The following is a 24,001-nucleotide window of genomic DNA, read 5'->3' on the forward strand; positions in this document are numbered from 1 at the left end:
GAGACGCGCACCCTCCCTGTGGCACTGCTGCAAGGGTGCTACAGTTAGGACTCACACGCCACTCCCCACTGGCCTCCCTAGCAGGTGGTGTAGGTGACAGCTTCTGTTACTCACAGATCTCCATGGAGGGGACTTCTTTACCCCACTTTGGCCTCCAACTCAGAATCTGCAGGCCCTGCCCCTTGGGAGGGCTGCCTTAAGGCCAGCTAACTTCCATCCAGGTTCTGTCATAAACTCAGGGAAGAAGCTCCTTTCCTTCAGTCCCTGAGAGTGTGCTGGGATTAGGGGTGCCATTCTATCTCACAGCAGCTGTACACAGGACTCATAAACTGCTCTTTATTGGCATCTGAAAAAGAGGTGCCTCAGCCTTCAAGGGTGGGACAGAAGTTGGGGAGGAGCTGCTGTTCCTGGGCTCAATACCAATAGACCTTCTTGTATTTCCGAGTCTCCTTGATCCCCATGGCCTCCATCACCTCCTCCTGTAGTGTCTTTAGACGGGGCACGTAGGTTCTTTCTAAAGCATCTTCCACTGATGTGTCTTTGGGGCCATCTGTTAAGCCAGAGGAAAGGAGATGGGTGGGAGGGCTTGCCAACTTTCATTAACATCCCCTACTCTCACTCCTAGCACCCACCCCTGACCTTCCGGCCCCTCACTCACCAATCCATGTTTCAGGTACGATGCCATCAGCTCTGGGAAATTCGGGTTTAGGGATAATTCTCCCCGATCGTGTGGAGACTCGTACCCGCTCTCCTGCTTCAGTATATCTCCACTCAATCTCAGTGGGTTTCCTGGTGGATAGAAGAGGTGAGCCTGGCCTATGAGCCAGTTTCCTGCCACCCTCCAACCCAAAAGCAGAGTCAAGGGTTCAAAACACCAGGGTTACCACCGCGTTTCTCCACCTCTGTGTTGGGGTTACCCGCAGGGAATCATGTCCATGAGATGGTCCCTCTCAATCTCCAGAGCATCCAACCCATCATTCCCATTGGACAGCACTTTGTGAACCCAGAGGGTGAGAAACCCTCTGCCCAGAGCCCTGTCGCTTGCCTGTCCATAGGATCCACAAGTTTGACCTGGCGGTGGAGCAAGGGGGCTTCACTAGGGATCATGGTTCCTCGGTATTCCATGGTCTTGCCAATGTAGCGGTAATACTGTCCAAGAGAGGGGAGTGTCAGAAAACAAGGGGTGTGAAAGGGGTTTGCCCTTGCTACTCAGCACATTCAGCCCAAGTTGAAAAGTAGAAGGTTCAGTAATGCCACCATCCCCTCAGCCAGTCTCCTGCCACCCTGCGCTGCTTGGAATGGAGAGGGACGGATGAGACGGGCTTCCCAAGCTTCCCCATCCTCTCTCTCCACTTACTGTGTTCAGCCCTCCCACGACCACGCAGTTTTGCTGCCGGATAACTTGAACCACTTTGCCCTGCTTTCCGGCATCCTTGCCTTCTAGGATCTCCACCTGTGGGAAGATACGAAGGTTAGGGAGGGGGATCCTTGCCCAGGAGATTCCCCATCACTCTATGCCCTGTATGAGGCTCTCACCGTGTCCCCACAGAACAGATGCCAGTCTTCATCAGAGATGGGTTCCACAACCACTGGGCGCCGCCTGCTCCATGGGGCGTTCTTCCTCTTGTCTGCCAAGGAGCCTGAGGGGCTCATCCCATAGCAGTAATTGGGGGGCAGAGTGACCTTGGATGCCAAGGCCAGTAGGGCAGAAAGACGCATGCCTGGAGGCTGTAAGAAATCCCTTTGCCAGCAAAATGCTCAGAAATCTTCCTTGTCAGCTCTGGGTAGATGGATAGAAACGGGAGCAAAGAGGCAAGGGAAGGAACATTTTTTAAAGCACTTACTCTGTTGCTCAATGGACCTCATCACATTGAATCTTCACAAGAGGTTATCATCTTTATAGATGAGGAAATAGAAAGGTCAAGTAACTTATTTATGATTACAAAGTTACTACATTGGAGAATCAGCATTCAAACCCACATATATCTGACTTCAAAGTCCAAAAAATTCATTAAGGACAAGGGCCATGTTATCTATCTCAAGTTCATGAATCCAGAGCTTGGCACCTAGTAGGTGCTTAAGAAATACTTATTAAATCAATGTATGAACAGCCAGATAGGAAGAAAACAGAGGATGGAATGCTGGCATACGGCCAAAAGGTAGGCAGTTGTAAGTCAGTGAAATGAACAAATAGGTAGCAGAAATAAAAACTGGGGTTAAAATGTCCCTATCCCACTTACAATTCCTGTCCTAAGACAGGAAATAACCACTCCTCCCTAAGATAGCTCCTTTTCTAAAGGAAAAAGACCCAAGGCCAGACTCTAGAATTACTGAGTCCTAAATTTCCCAACTAAGTATGTGCTCTAAACCACTCAATTCTCAATTAATGAGGTAGTGAATGAACTGAAGACATAAATGGTAAGTGCTTCAGTTTACTGAATACTTGCAACTTCCCAGGTGCAATGCTAGGTGCTTTCCTGTATCTCATTTAAGCCTAAGGACAACCAAATGAAGAAGTCACCATTAACCTCATTTTATAGATAAAAATGAACCTTATCTATAAGGTTCTTCAAAGACAAATAAAGATACTACAATGGCATAAAGAGCCCTGGACAGAGAAGTCAGATCACCTGGGTTCTACTCCCTGCTCTACCATCATCTTACTGTATGACACTAGGCAACTTTACTTATTTATTTTTTGAGACGGAGTCTTGTTCTGTCACCCAGGCTGGAGTGCAGTGGCATGATCTCAGCTCACTGCAACCTCTGCCCCTCGGGTTCAAGTGATTCTCCTGCCTCAGCCTCCTTAATAGCTAGGATTACAGGTATGTGCCACCACGACCCGCTAATTTTTTAAAAAATATTTTTAGTAGAGACAGGGTTTTACCATGTTGGCCAGGCTGGTCTCGAACTCCTGAAATCAGGTGATCCATCTACCTTGGCCTCCCAGAGTGCTGGGATTACAGGCATGAGCCACCACGCCCAGCCGGCAATTTAACTTTTGAACTTCAGTTTCATCATCCACAAAATTTACAGGGTTGTGGGTGTCATTTAGATTATTTTAAGTATTTTAACAAAGCAAGGTGCAAAGTAATGTGAGTAGTAGTATCCCTTTGGGGTATATGAATATATATTCCAGCACAGTTACATTTATGGAAAGGAAACAAGAAACCAAAGTACTTGTTTTAGGGGAGAGGAACTGTTTGGGAGGACTGTTAATTCCATTTTGCTTCTTCCCATAATAACGTTTGCATTTTCTAACCATGTGCACTTAAAAATATGTATTAACGGGTTATCTGAACAGTGAGATACTGGGTCATTTTTCTTCTTTATACTTCTCAGTATAAAGCCCTGATGTTATTTTCGGAAAAAGAAACAAAAACAAACAAAAAAAACCCTGTTATTTTCAATTAAGGCTGATTGGCCTAGTGTTCCTGAGTATTCAACAAATGCTTAGAGAGGACTACTATATGACAAACCTAATGCTGGGAATTTCATTGCTGGCATTTGGTCTTCACATTGCCCAGTGAGGGAGGTGAGGTTGCCAGACGCATCATAAAGTCTCTTTTATAGACAAGGAAATCAAGGCCTGAAAGCCGGAGTGACTACCCTGGTTCATAAAGTTTGACAGGAGCAGGGCCAATCTTAAGACCCAAGCCTCCCGCGTGATTGCTGCAAGGAGTCCCTTCACCTCAGTCATTCCAGGTCTGAACCACCCCAGCCCAGAGCAGCTTGCATGCCCCCGATATCATTCCCTTCTTTCCCTCCACAATCTGGAGATGCTGCTGGTGAGCGTCCCGCAGTGGGGCTTTCCCTGCATGTTCTGGAGGCGCCGTGCAATATAGCGGGGTCGAAGGTCTGCCCTCTCAGGTCACGGTTCCAAAGGCTTCCCCCACCAGCCTCATCCCAGACAACGTCAAGGCCTAGCTATCTTCAGCACCCACCCGCTCCAAACTTTCGGTGCAAAGAAACCCTGGGGAGGAGACTGAGCCATGGGCAGGGAAAAGGTTAGGCTCTTCCCGCACCTGCCTCTCGGATGAGCACCTCTGGGGCGGGTGGCCCTCACCTCCACTTTCCGCGGCACTTCGGCTGCTCAGCACATGGGCCCTCAGCGTCCCCTCCCCTGCCACGCCCGTCGACTTTGTGGGAGATGTAGTCCAAGTGTAAAACGGCAGCTCAACCACGAATCTGATCTCTCAGCATGCTGGGAGTTGCAGTCCGCCGCTAGAAAGCTGGAAACAGGAACTTTGGCGGGGTAGGAAATCAAGGAAACCAAAACACACCATGAAGCATGTTGGGAATCGAAAGGCAAGCTGGTTAGGGCGGCCCGCCTGGCACATTCCCGCGCATGCTCTGCGTGGAGGCCGCTGGGAATTGTAGTTTCTAGAGAAGAAGGCTCCATTTTCTAGGTGGTTCTGGCTTCCTGTTCAAGGCGAAGGGCCGCCCTTACCAGACAGGGCTACAGCCAATGCTCTCCCTGACCTTCTCTGCTGGAGTGGGGGCAGGGCAGATTCAAAAACTGCCTGTAGGCTTTCTAGAGGAAGGGATGAAACGTGGGCCCTTCCAATGCTACTAGCCGATCTAGTTACAAAATGTCAGATCTGGAAGGAAACAGAAATGATCTAAGCCAGTCACTCCACTTAACTTGGGAAGTACTATCGGGATTTCACCCTACCAACCCCCTCCCCCTACCACCCCATCACCAGCCAAGGGTGGCAGGTAGCATTAGCAAGGAGAAAGGGTTATACTATTATTTGACTTGACCTTTGGGGTCAAAGTTGTTTATACAATCAGCCTCCAAACTCCCACTTCATCTTGGGCTGTGGCGGATACTGGCATCCTCCCACACCCCACTTCTTATGCAAACCCTTTTTTTTAAAAAAAAAAAAAAAAAAAAAAAACTCTTCCAGGTGCGTTAAACAGTGGCTGGGCAGGAAAGGTAGAATGAATGGTGTGGTTTATTCTAGGACTCTGCCCACAAGAAGTTTGGATTTCCAAATGCCTAAGAATGGAGGAGGCTGACACCCTCTACCTCAATCTGAGATGATCTGGAAATCATTTGCATTCCCTTACCCTGCTTTCTGTCTTCAGTTAACCAATATGCCCCAAAGAATCAGTCAGAATCCAATATAGTAATCAACGGGTTTTATTTTCCTAGAACTCAAATCATCTACGGTTCTCAGAGCTAAACTTCCAAAGCTACAGTCAGCAATTTTTCATCAGAGCCCAAGGGAGAGGGGCCAGGGTAAAAGAGACGAGACTGTAGAGAGGCATAGAGAGACCAGTAGGAAGAGGGCGGGAGAGGGCACTTATATCTCTCTGTCCTCTCAGTGGGTTACAAATCAGATCTGGTGACAACACTGAGGGGGCCAGGTCAGGGTATGTGGATGAGAAATGACACTGGAAGGAACACCAAAGCCCCAGCTACAAAAAGAAAGTCATCAAGCCCCAAATAGAAGGGGAGCCTCCCAGTGCACCTCAGAAATGGGGGCAACGATGGGGAAGGAAGGAGCAGAATGGGGAGCACACAAAGGGTTAGGGGTCTTTAAAATTTTTTTTTGTAATTTTCTTTTATTAAAAACATTTCCTAAAAAATGTGTCTTTTCTTTTATGTCTGGGTGATATATATGACTATAAGCTGGCCTTGAGCACTGTGCAGAGAGGGAAAAGGACAGCTAGGGGTCTTCCCAAGCATCCCATTTCTGGCTTCAGAGATCTTAAGGGGAACAGAGGCTCAATACTCACACCCAAATGGGTAAAGTCAACCCTTCAGGTCTCAGGTCCTTGGCCCAAACAACTAGGAAGCCCCAAAGTCTTTTGATGATTAACTACAACTCCCAAAACTCTTGGGTCGGCAAAAGGAAAAATGGGTGTTGTTAGTCATCAAGGATTTATGGAAAGGAGCCCCTCCCCTACAAGCTGTTCCACTTTCCCTGAATCTAGGCAGCTGGGATAATAGGTGTAGCAGGGGACAGGAGCTCAGGAGGAGGCTGCCCTCCTGTGCTGTCCCTATGCCCCATTTGAGGATTGCCCCTCCCAGGCCCCACAAGCCCACCCTGCTGTTTATGCTCCATCTTTTCTATTCCTACCCCTGATCCAAACCCAGAGTTCCAGAATGCCTAGGAGAGTGGGAGAAGGGTGTCAGGAGGTGGGAACAGTTGTCCCAGGCCCCAGCAGAAGCCTGGAAAATAGCTTCAAGCGGAAGGAACACAATGGCCTCATCTCATTCCAGGGAGAAGACATGGCTCTGACTCAGATCATAGGAGAATGGGGACCTAGAGGTGAGGGCCAGGTGGTCCGCCCCATCCAGGTCAATCTCCATGGGCTGGGCTTGGAGTGGGAAAAGTGAGTGGAAGAGGAGAGCAGGTTGGGGTGGGAAGGGGGTTCCCAGTTTGCAGGCCATGGCCAGTTTCCCCAGTAGCACCCAGACAGCAGCAGGAACAGGGTGGGGGCTCCTCTTCAAACATTGGTGGCTACAGGCTGTGAGGGAGGGTTGGAGGGGAGAAGGGTTAATGGTGTGGCCTTGGCCTGGCCTTGCCCCAGCCAGTGCCAGTCTCCTAGGAGAGCCCACCCCGCCTCCCAGAGGCTGGCCACTGCAGGCCCTTTTCATCCTCCTCTCCGAGAGTGACCAGCCCCCACTAGTCAAGCTGCCAAGGGGTCAGGGGGCTCACTCACCTCTCATGATCTCTGATGCCTGGGGCCTCAGCATCTTCCTTGGCAGCCTCTTCCTCTTCCTCCTCCTCTTCTTCTTCCTCTTGGGGAAGCCCCCGGCCAGAGCCAGGCTCAGAGGGGGTACTATTCTTTTCCACCTCCATAAGAAGGGGCCTCTCGCCCTCCAAGGTGGCTGCCTCCTTCTCCTCTCCTTCAGGGTTTTCTGCCTCCTTGGGACGTTTAGGAGAGTCCTAGGCAGGATCGACAGAGGAAGCGGGCTGAGGCTGGAGAGGGAGGCCACCAGCCACCCACTCCTCTCCTCCGGGCCTCCTTCCCAGGCTGACACCCAGTCCTTCCCCAGCCCTACTAGCTGAAATGACTTCTGTGTCCCATTTCATCAGCTGGGGACTCCCCAAGCTAGAGGCTGGATCTACCTCTCAGACTGGGCACCTCTGAGGCAAAGCCCTGCTCTTGTGGGATACCTCATGGGGAATGCTGAGGGGGGCCCAGGCCCTAGGCAGGCAGCAGTTACCTCCAGCAAGTCCCCTGCTCTCCTCTTCAGCGCTCCCTTCTCGTTCTTCTCCTTGGCTGGCTCATCAATGACCAGCTTCCCTTCCTCGTCGCTGCTGCCCTCTGCATTCCCCTTCTTATCACCGTCACCCTCTGTGGCTTCGGGCTCGGGTTCAGGCTCTTCCACACAGCTCTTTTTCTGGGAGGACTGCAGCAGAGACAGCACAGGCTGAGTGGCACCAGTCACTGCCATGCTGGGCCCCCTCCCCAGACCCTCCCTCAGCCACTCACTCCTTCCTTTTCCCGCCTCTCCCCCACCCCCACCCAGGTGCCCAGTCTCACGAGTGATTTGAGACCCACCTCTGTCGGATTAGCCCCGGGGTAAACCCACTGGCCGGGCAGGCAGGGCTCTGTGCAGGAGGGGGGAGGGCTGGAGCAGGAGGCAAAACCTCGGGTCAACTTCTCCCAAAGGGAGCTAGGACCCTTTCCCCGCCAACCCCCGCCCCCCACCCTCCCGCCTCGTCCTGCCCGGCTCACAAGCACCTCCTCCTGGAAGCCTTCGTGGAAAGAGTTAAGGCCGTGTCCTATACTCACACTGGGCCCAACAAAGGCCTGTCCCCACTTACCGCCTCCATCCTGTTCTTGCCCCCCAGACTGCTGCCTCACAGTTGTCCCTAACCACAACTACACCACACAGCCCAACCCTATCTCCTCTTGCAGGAAGCCCCCTTCCCACCACCCCGATGAGCTCCTACCCTGAAAGCCCTGGAGTTTCTGAAGACTAAGCATCATCTGTGGGCCGGGGGCTGCCAGAGCCCATGGCCACATCTGCTTTCCAGGGGGGTCTTTGGGGCAGGCGGTGGCTCACCTGATAGCCGGAAGCCTTGACGGTAGGGTTGTTCTCGATCTCCCACAGCCCCTCGCTGAACCCTTTCCTCTTGTTGGGCTTGCCAAACTTCTCCTTGGATTCCTCGTAAGGGAAGAGGTCTTTGGGGCCCAGGAATGCCCTGGTGAGAGATGGGAGACTGTGCTCTCAAGCCCCTCACTGCCCCTGAGCTGCACAGCCCGACATGAAAGGGGTACCAACACCACCTCTCCTTCCCCAAAGTAGTCCGCCCGGGGCTCTCCCGACCGATACCCCTTTGGCCTCCACTCACGTCTCGTGGGTCCCGAAAAAAAAGACTTGGTATTTGTTGGCTGTTGATTTCATGGCAGCCTCGGGCATCTCGTCAATCTGGGGTGAGATGAGGGGGTGAGGTCAGCTAGAGTCCTGAGGTTTTGAGTCTGAGGCAGGGGTGCTGACCTCCAAGGCACATTTATATAAAATCAGACTGAGAGGGACCCAGGAGAGTCAGCCAGATGGCTTTTGGACCATTTCTAGCAGACACTTTATTCAAATGTCAGACATGAACGCCCAACAGAAACCCAGGAATCCCTCCCTCTCCTTCACCAGCCAGACAGTACCCATTTTGCCTCCCAACGTGTCTCGCCACAAAGCTCCCTGACTTTGCCATCATCTTGGTCCAACTACTGTCATCTCTTGCCTGGACGAAAACCACTGCCTCTAACTCTTCTCACAATCTCCATTTTCCACAATCTATTCTCCACAATGCAGCCAGAGTGGGCCTTTGGGAATGTTGGTCCAAGGATTTTGTCACCTTGCTTCAAAACCCTTCAATACCTTTTAAGGACTCTAGGGCCCACTTGTTCACCCCTTCTGCACAATGGCAAGATCTGAATCCCAACTCTGCCCCCACTTGTATGACTTTGGGCAACTTACTGAACCTCTCTCTGCCTCAGTTTCCTCATCTGTAAAAGGGAGACAGTCATAGTACTAAAGCTATAGGGCTGTGAGGATGAAATGACCATAACTTGGCACACGGTACATCCTACATGTCATCAGCCTCTCCCAGTACACTGTCCTTTCTGCTCTGACCATGGTTCTTGCAGCCTCTTAATACTCACTCACTCCTGATCATCCTTCCAGCCTCAGCTCCGCCATTACTTCCTCCAGAAAGCTTCCCTATCACTCCTGGCCTGGCTGACTCGCTAGGTAAAATTCTTTCCTGAGACCTCCCCTTTACAGTGCTTTCCCAGTTCTAATTTTACACTGATTCATATTATTATTTAACATCTGTGTGCACTACCTGCACTAGACCAGCCCCAGGGTCAGAGACCAGCTCTGCTTTTATCTGCAGCACGGTGCTTAGCATACAGTAGGTATACAATTATTTACTGAATGAATTTATCAAACAGATAAAAAAAGCAAGCTGCTCTCGCTGAAGTGGAGGGGTGAGGTTAAAGGGCTGCCTATCCAACACCTGCCGAAAGGCTTCTAGGGAACTCTGAAAGGCACACAGTCAAACTCTCATTTTACAGATGAGGAAACTGAGCCCAGAAAACAAGTGATTTGCCCAAAATAACACAGCAAGTTGTTGAGGACCAGGTTTCGGACTTAGATCACCTGACTAAATCCCCTGCCCCAGGTGTGGTGAGGAGTGCTGTGGTGAAGGTGAGAGGTGCAGAAGTCTGAGGTCAGGGAATCCAGAGGCAGTGGCCTCACCAGCCTCTCCCAGATCAGGCCTGGAAGCTCAGGCCAAGCTGAGCCGGGGGAGGGTAGGGGGAAGGTGGGGCGGGTGGGGACTACAACTCCCAGCAGCACTTGCAGCAGCCCCAGCAGCCAGGCTTCCCGCCGGACAGAAGCCAGGTGGCCATGATGACTGGGGCCCCAGGCGCAAACAGGAGGGACAGAAAGGCCAAGGCAGTGATTAACACACAGAGACAGGGACAGAGGGCCCAACTGGGGGCCTGGGGAGACAGGGTGGATGGGAATGTGCTGAGACACACCCAGGAGAGGGGGTGGGGGCCTGGGCATGAATCTGAGGGGCATCTTGCCCCAGACTTGGAATCTTCAGACTTTTGGGCACCTCCCCGCTTGCCCCGTGGCCTCTGGGGACAGAGGTCCAGCCCTTCCCCCCAGGAAGGCCCAGCACAAACTGGGCCCTTCCCACAACCAGGAGACACCGGGTGTGAGAGCAGGGGGTGGAAAGGCACGCAGCTCCCCCCACAAACACGATCCCCATCGCCATGACAACCCAACCCCGCCCCTGGGGCCACTCAGCAACCAGGAATGTGACTGCCCCTCCCCCTCCGGGCCTTCTCTCCGGATTGGGGAGGAGGGGACACTAACACACACCCCACCCCCAAGCCTGCAGTCTGGCACCTGGGTCCCCGGCTGTGCTGGAAACCACAGCTAGGGCTGGATTACCGCTGCAGGGGGTGCGGAGAGGAGGCAGGCGTCCTTCTCAGGAAGCCAGACCTGGAGCAGGGGCAGAGGAGCCAGTCCTCAGCCAGGACACCTGGGTCCTGTTACCAGCTAGCTCCCACCCTCCTCTTAACAGGGGAAGCAAAAAACAAAACGAGCACCCCCAGGGCTTAGAGATCCCACGAGGCAGGCATAGGACAATAATAGCAAACGCCTTCCCTAGGCCTTTCCTCTGTGGATCAGTGTGCACCCAGAACCAGGGGTGGGGGTGGGGACTGAAGGGTCTAAGACTGGGAGTGCAGCAGGGGACTTAGAGCTCTGCATTTTCAGTGCCCACACCTGAGGCAGGGCATTAAGATGCCCACAGTAAATGTGTGATGGAAGAGGAGAAACTGAGGCTTCGCAAGAGGGGGTGGGTGAGTGAAGGGTCAGAAATAAGGAGAAATGAGGTTCTTTGCAGACGCACAGACTGCAAAGCGGCTACCTGGCCATGGTCTCGTGCCACCCCAGCTTCCCATGGAAAGCAAACTCAGAGGCAGATAGCTGAATGGTGTGGCAGGGGACCCAGGAGGCCACCAGCTGCCTAGCCCCAGCGGTGGGGGAGAAACAAAAGAACCAAAGGGATTAAAAATAGCATGAGGCACACCAGATATGCCAGCCCTGCTGACTTCTAGCTACATAAAGGATGGGTCTAGAGGGAAGAAAGAGGAAGACGGGCCGAGCAGATAGGCACCTCCCCGCAAAGCATCATCCCACCTGGCTCCCTCACCTAGAGTGTAGGCACTTGTGAGGGAAGGGCCAGGGGAGATGTGCTCTTTTCACTTAATGGAATTCCTAACCCTTCAACCAAAAGGGGAGAAATCCCTTCTACAGTGGCACCTCTATTCCTCAAGCTACAAAGGAAATGTCCTTTCTTACATTTGGAAGTGGAGGGCGGTTCTTCCTAGATGTAGAGGATATGAGGTCTTGGGGGAGCCCCGTACCCCAATACAGACATCTCTCTTCCAGGCGGTGCCTTTATATCCAGGCTGTGACTCAGAACAAGTGAGTCAAGGCTAACTGCGTCAGGGTGGCGCCAAATAGTGCTGGGGACCCCACTGTACCCCCTCCACTAGCCAGTAATAGGGGAACTCGGCTACCTCTTAACCATTCCAGATGCAGGCAAGTTACTTATTCTCAGGCCTTGCATTTGCCCGTTTCCATCAGACAGGCTTGAGCACATGAAATACCAGCCTCCCAAGCCACAGACACTCTCTGAGGTCCAAAGAGGAATCTGAAGTTTTCAGGTAGAGTGGGGAAAGAGAACTGAACACCTCTCCCCCCGCCTCAAACTAAAAACAGACTCAACACTTAGGAAGGCAGCAGGGAAGGCTAAGCACACACTGCCTGCCAACCAGGGTTCTGACCACCACACCCAGGGCTGAGGCCCAACCTGACCCAGGAACCGGAAAATCTGGGGCAGGAGACAGTTGGGGCCAGGAAAGTGTGGCAAGCCCAAGAGGCAGAAAAGAGAAGGTACAGGGGGAAGGGGCACAGGGAGGAAAGATGGGTGAGGTCCTGGCTGCCCAGGTTTTCTGGGACTGTGAAACGGGAATCAGCCAAAGGAGAAAGGGACCAGGGGGGAAAATCTCTGAAGTATTGGAGGTTAATTGTTAAGTACTTGGAGATCCCCCAGGAAGTTAGGCAGGCGGAAGAGGGAAAGGAGAAGGTTAAGATGGAGTCACACCATCCTTCCAGACAGGTCCTGCCTATCACATGGCCCCTCTGGCTGGGCTCTCTCTCAAGCACTGGGCCCTTCTAGTTTCACCCAGAATCACCCATCCTCCTCAGCAGCGGGGATTGAAGAAGGAAAATCCACGCACGGGCCTTCTTTATGGCTGAAGATTCGGGCTTCCTATGAGATGGGGGAGTCAGTGAGGTTCCCTCTTACTTCTCATCCATCTCAGGAAGGGCCCCTCAGGCTCTGCCTCTCTAGGGACTAAGACACAGTCCAAGGAATGGTGAGGAGACTTGAGGTCTGTTCTTTTGGAGTACAAGGGGACTGTGTCTGGGAAGTAACAGCCTTGGGTGTAGCCCTCCCTGCAAGTATCACAATCAAGAGCCGGAGACAGGCAAAGTGTGGGGTCCTACCGCTTTGAGATCCAGTCTGATCTCCCTACCCCAGTTCTAACTTTATCTAAAAGGTCCAGGTCTGAACAGAGGAAGAAACGCTGCCTCCCCTGTCCCTCCCTTCTGTCCTGGAGGCCCAAAGTGGAGAGGAAATGGATGGGATCCCTAGTCCCAAGGACTGCCCTTACTCCAAAGGCCACCAGAAACTTGAGGTCTTCCTCACAGGGGCCAGTGTGGGTCCTTCTGTGTCCCTACCCCTTTTCTCTCTTACCGGATGCAGAAGGGGTTCCCTGCAACCCACATTCCACCTAACACCCCCTCCCCAGGGCTTATCCAGCCTCTGGACTTTGTCCCACCCTCAGGAGGTAGGAACAGTAGAGACCTGGGTTCAGTTCTTGTCCTGCCCACCAGGGCCTTGGCATCTGGGCCAAGAAGCCAGTGGGGTCAAAGGGTGCAGGGTAAAGTACACAACAGTTCGCACACGGAGAGTCCCACTTCTCTTTGTACTTCTCCCATTAGCAGAAGCTGGTCCTCATTTGATCCATCTGAAAGTTTCAGGGAACCAGGAGCTGAAGGCATGTGGGATTAGGCACACTCCTAAGGAGTGGGTACACAGCGAGGAAGGGTCTCTGAGTTTTCTGAGTGGCCCCAAAGTTGGCCTGATACCCTGAATGAGCCTGGGCCAGACAGACACAGACTTACACTGAGAAGAGCACCCCAAAGCCATGCAGTCCTTCTGCCCTTGGATTTCACTCTACAGCAGTCCTGCACTCTAGGATACTGAGTCATGCCCTCTCCCAAAACCAAAGGCCCCTCTACACCAACTTTAAGTGCCAAATGCACTGCCCCCACCCCCACCCCCCTTCCTTTCCTCCAGCAACTGGCAACCTCCCATCCTCCTTACTTAACCTGTCTCAGTCCTTAGGGGGAAACATGATGAGCACACCAGGCTCGGCTGCAGGGCCCCACCCTCCCACCTGGCCAGGTGACGGGGTTGTGGGGGAGCTCATACTGGCGGGCTGAATCAACCACATGGCAGAGACTGCGCCGTTCTGGCGGAAGATCTTCACATCTGAGCCAGGGAAGGAACTTGGGCTCCCCCAACCCATACTAAGAGGGAGTCTGGGCTGGATTTCCTAATACCACAAGGGAACCTGTCACCTCAATCCTAAATTTGAGTTAGCAGCATATGGAGGAATATTTCTGTGGAGCTGAGGGCTGATGGGTTCTGACGGATAATTTCCAAGCCAGGTAGATCCCCTGACGCCGCCCCCAACGATCCTTCGACCTTCCCAACTTTAGACCTCTTACAGATGCCCCAAACCAAAGTTTCCTAGAAGCGAACTCCGCCTTCATCTAGCCCTCTCCGGGTTGGGATCCTTCTTAACCATTTATCCAGGAAGAGAAGAGTTTGAACTGGGGGCGACAATCAACGAACAAACTGGGGGTCTCTAAGGGGGTCTTAAGAGGGGTGGCGGCGGCGCCTGGGGTAGGGGGAAGGAATAACACGACTGGCCCAAAGCCAGACTTCGCGCTCGAAACCTCCGGGAGTATGGGGGCTGGGGGCGGAACTGAGCACGCGGAGCCGGGGGCCGGGAAGTGACCGGCGCCCTCGGATCCCCACGCCGTGCACACGCCACTACGCGCGGACACCGTGCCCACCAAGTGTCTACCCCCACCCCCGCCCGCCTCCACCATTATATAACCGGCGGGTGGGCTTGGAAGCTACAGGGAAAGAGTCGGAGACCCACAACCCCCCTGCCCCCACCTCTGCCCGCGCCGCGCGGAGCGTTCGTGCCCTTCCCGGTGTTATGCAACCCAAACCCGCAGGGGGTTGGGGGCGGCGGGCCGCGCTGCTCACCCGGGCCGGCCAGTGTGGGTAGCCCTTCATCTTGGCAAACACCAGGTCCCCGCATTTGTACTCCTTCTGCCGGTTGGATCGCGACATGGCGGGGCTCCGGGCGCCCCGGGCTCCGCGCCGGGCCGGGAAGCGCGAGCCCAAGTTTGCGCGTGCGGCGGTGGCGGCGCCGCTCCGCTCCGGCCCTCGCGCGGCCCCCGCCTCGATGGTGGCCCCCGGCCCGAGCTCCGGCGCTGCCACGGCGTCTCCGCCCGCGCGCCACACGGACGGGGCGGGCGTGGATCGGGTCAAAGCTCCGGCGCGGTGGGTGCGCGCTCGTGCAGTTGTTTGTGTTTGAAATTCAATTGCTCCCTCCTCTGCGCGAGGCCTCTTCCTCCACCCCCAGCCCGGTCCCCACTCCTCCTCCTCCTCCTCCCTCCTCCCGGGCCCACTCCTCCTCCTCCCCCCGCCCCCCCGCCTCGCGCTCCCTCCCGCGGCGGTTTGATGCGTGCAGCTTCTTGACGCCCAGGGCCTGCCACGGCCCAACGCCCAACCTGGAGCCGCCTGACGGCGCGTGGCGGCACAGGCATAAGGAGCCGATCGCCGAGCTCGCCGAGCAGGCTTTGTGTCCCCGCTGTCGGTGGGTGCCCGCCCGCCCGGGAGGAGCTGGCGCCCGGCTGGACGGAGCGGCCCCCGCCCTTCCCCTGCCTCCGCGGAGTGCTCACCACCGCGGCCCCTGCGCAGTTAAGTGTGGACGTCTATACGCGGTTTCCGCCTGCCCTCTGCTCCATCTCAATCCACGAATATTTACTGGGCACCCGCGGTTCTTGGCAGTGTGCTAGGCGCCCAGGGCGAGAGGAGTGGGCACCGTGCCGCTCCGCGCACTGGGGTCCTCCCTGGACCTCGCCGTGCTTACCGTATGTGGGGTGGCCCTGGAAACGTCGGGGATTTGAGCCCTACGTCCGCCTTTGCTAAGGAGGAAACGCTTGAATTTGGTAGCCAGGAGATGGCCAAGGAGTTGAGGCACAAATTGGCCACCTTCCGGGTGCATTCAATCTCGTTTCTCTACGCTACTGTCTTGCCCAGGAGACTTGGACTCAATGGCTAGTTAACCCCGCAAAGATGAGCTCAGTTCTAGTGGGTTACAGTAGAATGCCAATAAACCCAACCCTTTCGGTAAACTGTGAAGACTGAGGGGCCAGGTGCTACCTCTTTTAGAAGGTGGGGAGGGGAGTCTGGGAAGGCTTCACAAAGGTGGTGACTGAACTGGGCATTAAAGAATGAGTAGAATTTTGCCAAATTCTGAGACTACATTTTGGCCTAGGTTATAAGCTAAGAAGTGATAGAACCAAAACTTGAACTCAGGTCTCTTCTATTACGCTAAATAAGACTTTATTGTAATTACGTCTTTGATTTGCTGTCCCTGTATTTGCCCACATTCCAGACACCTATGTTCCCTTAGAAATAAGATATTTGGATCTTATGTTACAGCATTTACATGTCCTTAAAATTTAGCAACAAAATATGCTAGGTTTGAATAGGTAAAATATGCATTTTTTCTTCTCACGTTTCCTGATCCTATTTCAAAGCATATGCAAAGTCTCCCTGCAAAGAAGTCCAGGATGTAGCCAAAAGTTCCAAATCCACATCCTACCCTACTGTTCATCAGTCCTGAGAACTTGGACAACCTCCTGGACTCTGAGCCTCAGTTTCCTCTGCTGTAAGATGGGATAACATGACTGCCCTGGTAACTAACATCAGAGGCATAGAATGGCTGCTTGTCATTAGGGGATGCCTGCAGTTGTTCCCAGAGTCCTGCATGACACTTGGCTGTCCTTATGTCCATGGCAATATGTTTCATGACTTTTGCCTTTATAACAGTGTGGCCTCTCAACCATAGTTCCCCTTGTGATAAGAGGCACACCAGGCTGCTGGCACAGGAGGGGCATTCTGGAAGGTCCTATTGCAAGAAAACAGCCAAGCAGGCCCTCAGCCACAAGCTTGTCGATTTGTTTCCATAGCAAATTCAAACTTGTTGCAACAGAGCAACTAGGTTCTAGTTGGTGTTTGCTCTACAATGCATTCCATTTTGAAATGCAGTCAGTGTAACAGTCCAGATTCTATCAGGCTAATCTTTTTGTTAGGAGAGAATCTTGTCACAAGTTCTTGAAGATGTTTCAAGATTAAGTCCAGCATCAGGACAGGTTTCCTTTAACTGTCTAAGTGATTATTTTATTCTATCTATCTATCTATATATCTATCTATCTAGGACAGAATCTCGCTCCGTTGCCCAGGCTGGAGTGCAGTGGCGCGATCTCGGCTCACTGCAACCTCTGCCTCCCGGGTTCAAGCAATTCTCCTGCCTCAGCCTCCTGAGTAGCTGGGATAACAGGTGTGTGCCACCACGCCCAGCTAATTTTTGTATTTTTAGTGGACACCGGGTTTCACCATGTTAGTCAGCCTGGTTTCGAACTCCTGACCTCGTGATCTGCCCACCTGGGCCTCCCAGAATGCTGGGATTACAGGCGTGAGCCACCACGCCCGGCCTAGGTCATTATTATAAATATGCACAGTTTCAATGCAACAAACATGGTTTGTTTGTTTGTTTAATTGTTGTTGTTTTGTGTTGTTGAGACGGAGTCTCGTTCTGTTGCCCGAGCTGGAGTGCAATGGTGCAATCTTGGCTCACTGCAACCTCTGCCTCCCAGGTTCAAGCAATTTTCCTGCCTCAGCCTCCTGAGTAGCTGGGATTACAGGCACGCGTCACCACGCCAGGCTAATTTTTGTATTTTTAGTAGAGATGGGGTTTCACCATGTTAGTCAGGCTGGTCTCAAACTCCTGACCTTTTGATCTACCAGCCTTGGCCTCCCAAAGTGCTAGGATTACAGGCGTGAGCAGTTGTTGCGCCCAGCCAACAAACATGCTTTTAAACTATTTTCCAATTTGGTACACTCAATTTAGTAAAAAGCAAGAGCTCTTCCAATTTCTCCACTTTGTTGCATTATAATAGCCAGTTTGGAAGTGGAAATAGGCTTCTAAATTCTTGTTGCAGCAAAATCTCTTGGGCCTCTCATTCAGTCCACCATGCAGATGCTGGTTGCAATAATACAACCAGGGTTCCCTTTGTTGCAGTAATCTCCCAGGCCTTGGTTGCAATTTAATATCCAAGTTCTCCTTACAGTAACATCATCAGCCAACTCGCAGCTGCCCCTAACAACTAAGCCAAGAGCTGCAGAGGGTCAGTTACACAGGAGGGCATAAGCCTGCTTCCCCTGGGATTCACATCTAACCTAGTGCTTTGCAGACGTTAACGTGCAATCAAATCACCTGGGAATCTCTTTAAAAGAGTAGATTCTATGCCGGGCACGGTGGCTCACGCCTGTAATCCCAGCACTTTGGGAGGCCAAGGCAGGTAGATCACCTGAGGTCAGGAGTTCAAGATCAGCCTGGCCAACATGGTAAAACCCCGTCTCTACTAAAAATACAAAATAAAAATTAGCTGGGTGTGGTGGCAGGAGCCTGTAATCCCAGCTACTTGGGAGGCTGAGGCAGGAGAATCACTTGAACCCGGGAGGCAGAGGTTGCAGTGAGCTGAGATGGCACCATTGCACTCCAGCCTGGGCAACAAGAGTGAACCTCCGTCTCAAAAACAAAACGAAAAGTAGATTCTAATTCAGGAGGTTTGGAGTGTGTGCATTTCTAACGCGCTCCAAGGTGCTGTTGCTGCTGCTTAGAACCATCATTTGAGTAGTAAGGGTCTAAAACAACACAACTCACAAGCCCTCAACCCACCAGCCCACGTTGGAACTAGTTTACAAATGTCTCAGTGAAATGATTCCGTTGATGCTGGTGCGCACTTCTACATTTATGTGGGGAAAGAGGTCAGGACAGAAGTTGAGGGACTTGGGGCCCCAAAGCAGATAGGGTTGTGGGGTGCAGATCTGGCTCTAGGATCCTCCTCTCTGGACGAGGTCAGGCAAAATGGTGGCAAACTTATTTCTGTACGGATCAGGAAGTTGCTGACAGGAGCAGAGAGGTGGAGTTTACTGTATTGGGGGAAGGGGTGGTCTAGTGGAAAGAAGCTGGTTTGTCATGTCAAGGGACTTGGTTTGAATCCTGCTGGCCGTTTACTCGCTTTAGGGCTTTGGGTAAATTACTTAACTAGAATTTCTAAACAAAATTTTCTTCCACTGTGAAAAATGAGAATACAAAACCTCACCTGCTCATTCATAGGTTCAAAGGAAATGTCCACTTCCTTCCCTTTAACTCCCAACGGAGTCGAGGGGTTTGGCCCTCAACACCGTATGACCTGCTCATATCACGACTTCTTGGCCCAAGTTACACCCTCTGTAAAATGAAGAAGAGAAGAATGGTTAGATTAGACCAGTGGCTTTGAAAACTGTGCCTCCATTGCCTACTTCCACCCACGCCACCCAAAATAACAGAGCAGCCCTGCCTTTGTGCATTCTATGTGGAGTCAGAGTGGTTGAGAGTATGGGCTGTAGAGATAACAGCCTGAGTACTGCTACCACCACAGACACTTTGTGTGTAACTTTAGGAAAGACACTTTTAACTACCCTGAGCCTCAGTTTCATTTCCAGAAAATGGGTTGTAATTAGGATTGAGTGAATGAATACACTGAAGTTCTTTAGGCCAGGGCGAGGTGGCTCACGCTTGTAATCCCAGCACTTTGAGAGGCCAAGGTGGGTGGATCACTTGAGGTCAGGAGTTTGAGACCAGCCTGGCCAACATGGGGAAACCCCATCTCTACTAAAAAATACAAAAATTAGCTAGGTGTGGTGGCAGGCCACCTGTAATCCCAGCTACTCAGAAGGCTGAGGTGGGAGACTCGCTTGAACCCAGGAGGCGGAGATTGCAGTGAGCTGAGATCATGCCACTGCACTCCAGCCTGGATGACAGAGTGAGACTAGGTCTCAACACATAAATAAATAAATAAATAAATAAATAAATAAATAAAGTTACTTGCACAGAGCCTGGGACGTAATGAGTGCTTAATAAAATTGGTTATCACTGTATTTATTGTTATATTAGATTTTGTGTAATATTTGGTTTGAAAAAAATGGATTCCTTTGCAGTAAGCTTCTGAGGTACTGGCATTATGCCCTGACAAAGCTGGCAGTACCACAGTGGGTGAGGGTGTTTAGGATGGAGTTGGGAGTCAGCTTACTTGGGTTTGAATCCCAGCTATACCACTTGCCAGCTGTGTGACCTGCAGCAAGTTACTCAACCGTTCTGTTTCTCAGTTTTCTCATCTGTAAAGGGGGATGTTGCTAAACCAGTTAATATATATGATATATGTAAAATGCCTAGAGCAGTGCCTGGCCCATGGCAGGTACTATTACCATGTGTTAGCTATTAGCTTTAGTATTATAGTATTAGCTATTTTTCTTTAAAATGCCTATGTTTTCTAACTCCTCTGTATATAGATACAACATAATTAAAAGTTATTTTTTTAAAAAGATGGTCCTTTTTTTTTATTTAGTAATTTTGCCTGTTGCCCAGGCTAGAGTGCAGTGGCGCAATCTCATCTCATTGCAACCTCCACCTCCCGTGTTTAAGCAATTCTCCCGCCTCAGCCTCCTGAGTAGCTAGGATTACAGTTGTGCGCCACCACGCCCAGCTAATTTTTGTATTTTTAGTAGAGACAGAGTTTTGCCATGTTGGCCAGGCTGGTCTTGAACTCTTGATCTCAGGTGATCCACCTCCCTCAGCCTCCCAAAGTGCTGGGATTACAGGCGTGAGCCACTGTGCCCAGCCGGATTCTGTTTTTTTTTTTTTTTTTAAAATAATAACAGAATAGAAAGGAAGGAAGGAAGGAATGAAATGGAAACATCGAAATGGAATAAAATGGAAATGGAATGGATCAAATCTGCTGGGATTACAGGCGTGGAGCCACTGTGCCCAATGGATTCTGTTTTTTTTTTTTTTTTAACGTTACCATTATATTCTTTAAGTTCTAGGGGTACATGTGCATAATGCGGCAGGTTTGTTACATGTATAGGCTTGTGCCATGTTGCTGTGCGCAGCCATCAACTCACTGTAGCACCCATCAACTCGTCATTTACATCAGGTATAACTCCCAATGCAATCCCTCCCCCCTCCCCATGATAGGCCCCGGTGTGTGATGTTCCCCTGGATTCTGTTTTTTAGAAAAGGGAAAATTGGAAGAGTTATTCTCTAAGTCACTACTGGCCAACACATGTGGCCATTTACATTTAAATTAAAGGCCGGGCAAAGTGCTGTAATCCCAGCATTTTGGGAAGCTAAGGCGGGTGGATCACTTGAGGCCAGGAGTTCAAGACCAGCCTGGCCAACATGGTGAAACCCCATGTCTACTAAAAATACGAAAATTAGCTGGGTGTGGTTGAGCACAACTATAGTCCCAGCTACTTGGGAGGCTGAGGCATGAGAATCACTTGAGCCCGACAGGCAGAGGTTGCCACGAGCCAAGATCGTGACACTGCACTCCAGCCTGGGAGCAAGACTCTGTCTCAAAAAAGAAAAAAAAAAAAAAAAAGTTAAATTTAATTTGACTAAAATTAAGTCCAGTTAAATATTCAGTTCCTTAGTTGTACTGGCCACATTGCAAGTGTTCAGTGGCCTCATATGGCTAGTATGGTGTATATACAGAACATTTCCATCACTGCAGTAAGTTCTATTGGACACCTTTGTTCCAGGGCAGTGGCTGTCGACTGGAGCTGCACATTGGAGTCACTTGAAGAATGAAAAGATATGGCTGGGCGCGGTGGCTCACACCTGTAATCCCAGCACTTTGGGAGGCCGAGGCGGGTGGATCACCTGAGGTCAGGAGTTCGAGACCAGCCTGACCAACATGGTGAAACCCTATCTCTACTAAAAATACAAAAATTAGCTGGGTGTGGTAGTGTGCACCTGTAGTCCTAGCTAGTCAGAAGGCTGAGGCAGGAGAATCACTTGAATCCAGGAAGCAGAGGTTGCAGTGAGCCGAGATCGCGCCACTGCACTCCAGCTTGGGCGACAGAGCGAGACTCCGTCTCAAAAAAAACCAACCAAACAAACAAAAAAAACCCAGAGAAATAAATAAATAAAAATAAATAAGTTTAAATAATTAGCTGGGCGTGGTGGTGGGTGCCTGTAATCCCAGCTACTCAGGAGGCTGAGGCAGGAGAATCACTTGAACCCAGGAAGCAGAGGTTGCAGTGAGCCGAGATCACACCACTGCACTCCAGCCTGGGCGACAGAGCGAGACTCCATCTTAAAAAAAAAAAAAAAAAGTGCCTGAGTCAGACACCCCAGAGTTAGATTTAATTGCTATAAGAGGATTTGGCCAGGAGAAAGACATGAGCAGAGGTGAATTTCTAGAAGTTTTATCTGGCAGCAGTGCAGAGGTGGAAGGGCCTGAAGTTGCTAAGCCAGGAGAGGGAGGACAGCAGCAGTCCTGGCTGAGTGACATGTGTACCTGCATGGGGAAGGGACTGTGGAGGCTCCTGGGGAGTTGTATTCCTGGGTTCTTTTTTCAGCTCTTTTCAAGAATTGTGGTGACAATGAATGGCTCCTTGGCCGTCAAAGGAGAGATCTTCACCCTTAGTAGGGCAGGAAGCAGTCGAAGCACCTGAAGATCTTCATGAGTTCCAGGCCACCATCTTTAAAATCTGGTTTAATGTTTTGTGTAGGTAATACATGCCAATGATGCAAACTTTAGGAGGTAAAGGGAGTGATTTACTGAAAAGTCATCTCCATGTTACCCCTCTCCCTTACAACCCAGTTTTCTCCTTAGAGGCAGAAATATTACTAATTTTGTGTGTATTCTTCTAGTAATATTATTTCTAATTTTCTTTTTTTTTTTTTTTTTTGAGATGGAGTCTGGCTCTGTCGCCCAGGCTGGAGTGCAGTGGCCGGATCTCAGCTCACTGCAAGCTCCGCCTCCCGGGTTTACGCCATTCTCCTGCCTCAGCCTCCCGAGTAGCTGGGACTACAGGCGCCCGCCACCTCGCCCGGCTAGTTTTTTTTTGTATTTTTTAGTAGAGACGGGGTTTCACCGTGTTAGCCAGGATGGTCTCGATCTCCTGACCTCGTGATCCGCCCGTCTCGGCCTCCCAAAGTGCTGGGATTACAGGCTTGAGCCACCGCGCCCAGCCTATTTCTAATTTTCAAGCAAATGCAGAGATATCTATTTCCTTTACACAAATTGTGACACACCATATACACTTTGCTCTTTTTTACTCAGCAATATATTTTGAGACTCCATATTAGTACATAAAGATCCACCCCATACTCCATTCTTTTTTTGTTTTATTTTTTGAGAAGGAGTCTCGCTCTGTCACCCAGGCTGGAGTGCAGTGGCACGGTCTCCGCTCACTGCAACCTCCACCTCCCAGGTTCAAGTGATTCTCCTGTCTCAGCCTCCTGAGTAGCTGGGATTACAGGTGCATGCCACCATGCCCGGCTAATTTTTGTATTTTTAGTAGAAACAGGGTTTCACCATGTTGGTCAGGCTGGTCTGAAACTCCTGACCTTGTGATCTGCCCACCTCAGTGTCCCAAAGTGTTGGGATTACAGGTGTGAGCCACCACACCCCACTGTGCTCTGCCACCCCATTCTTTTTTTTTTTTTTTTTTGAGATGGAGTCTCGCTCTGTCACCCAGGCTGGAGTGCTCCACCTCCCGGGTTTACGCCATTCTCCTGCCTCAGCCTCCCGAGTAGCTGGGACTACAGGCGCCCACCACCACGCCCGGCTAGTTTTTTGTATTTTTTTAGTAGAGACGGGGTTTCACCGTGTTAGTCAGGATGGTCTCGATCTCCTGACCTCATGATCCACCCATCTCGGCCTCCCAAAGTGCTGGGATTACAGGCTTGAACCACCACGCCCGGCCCACCCCATTCATTTTAATGGTAATAGTTTACAATGTTTCTGTATCATAAATTGTTATTTTACTTGCATCCCAGGACTGGAACTATTACACATTATTTAACCAGTCCCCTGTTGATGGGCATTTAGGTTGTTTCTTTTGATAACACAGACAATGCAGTAGTAAATAATACTGCATACATTTCATCTTACTCAGGAGTGAGGATCTCTCACCATTTTTCTTTCCACTTTGCAAAGTGAAAAAGATAGAAGGCCATTCATAGCAATATTGTTTGCAGGAGTTTGCTGACAAGCAGTACTGGAAGTAACTTTGCTGCCTACAGACAGGGGTGCCATATGTTAGATGAGAAGCCCACCATTCTGTACAGCCACAGCCCCCAGGTATGTCTGCATTCCCGTGGTCCCTGGAGATTAAAGTAATGTGATGTGCGGCCAGAGTCAGGCCAACAGATTTGCCATGGCTCTGAGCAGGCCTGGTCATACTCTTCAGCCCTTTCCCACAAGGGTGTTGCTGGTGAGACACTGGGGACAGAGGCCTGGGGAGGAGAGGACTCAGGAAGGCATGTGAGTGAGGAGGGGCCAAGTCCTCTTTTCTGGACTAATAAGATTGAGCCCTCTCTCTCAGGGTAGAGGTAGCCTCCCCACATGCTGGGCAGTAGCTCTGGCCAGGCTGGTGGAGGCTGATTGTGGTTCTGTAGAGGACAGATGGCAGGGTGGGAGCTGAAAGGCCATTTCTGCCACCACATTGCCTATGGGCTC

General features: G+C 51.3%; 2 protein-coding genes across 9 annotated transcripts; both read right to left on the reverse strand.

Moving 5' to 3' along the window:
- Positions 1-312: 312 nt before the first annotated feature.
- Positions 313-4,320, reverse strand: MRPL24 (mitochondrial ribosomal protein L24). Of its 3 annotated transcripts, none has more exons than XM_009183740.4 (6): positions 4,026-4,320; positions 1,537-1,780; positions 1,358-1,453; positions 1,046-1,149; positions 659-789; positions 313-550 (listed from the first exon to the last, which is right to left on the reverse strand). In XM_009183740.4, the coding sequence occupies exons 2-6, from the start codon at positions 1,717-1,719 to the stop codon at positions 414-416; spliced, it is 651 nt and encodes a 216-aa protein (XP_009182004.1). In that variant the 5' UTR covers positions 1,720-1,780; positions 4,026-4,320; the 3' UTR covers positions 313-413. The 3 variants fall into 3 exon arrangements, with proteins under 3 accessions (XP_009182004.1, XP_021780737.1, XP_003892888.1); XM_021925045.2 differs by having other exon boundaries at positions 3,945-4,320; XM_003892839.5 differs by having other exon boundaries at positions 4,067-4,319.
- An 808-nt stretch (positions 4,321-5,128) lies between these two features.
- On the reverse strand, positions 5,129-22,064 carry HDGF (heparin binding growth factor). Of its 6 annotated transcripts, XM_021925039.2 has the most exons (7): positions 21,833-22,064; positions 18,593-18,720; positions 8,319-8,395; positions 8,030-8,168; positions 7,184-7,369; positions 6,676-6,902; positions 5,129-6,480 (listed from the first exon to the last, which is right to left on the reverse strand). In XM_021925039.2, exons 2-7 carry the CDS (start codon positions 18,602-18,604, stop codon positions 6,474-6,476), a joined length of 648 nt encoding a protein of 215 aa, XP_021780731.1. In that variant the 5' UTR covers positions 18,605-18,720; positions 21,833-22,064; the 3' UTR covers positions 5,129-6,473. The 6 variants fall into 6 exon arrangements, with proteins under 6 accessions (XP_021780731.1, XP_031509836.1, XP_021780728.1 ...); XM_031653976.1 differs by lacking the exon at positions 21,833-22,064 and having other exon boundaries at positions 18,593-18,889; XM_021925036.2 differs by lacking the exons at positions 18,593-18,720; positions 21,833-22,064 and adding an exon at positions 15,289-15,536.
- Positions 22,065-24,001: the final 1,937 nt, after the last annotated feature.

The sequence above is a fragment of the Papio anubis genome, chromosome 1, assembly GCF_008728515.1.
Source record: "Papio anubis isolate 15944 chromosome 1, Panubis1.0, whole genome shotgun sequence".
Classification (NCBI taxonomy): Eukaryota; Metazoa; Chordata; class Mammalia; order Primates; family Cercopithecidae; genus Papio; species Papio anubis.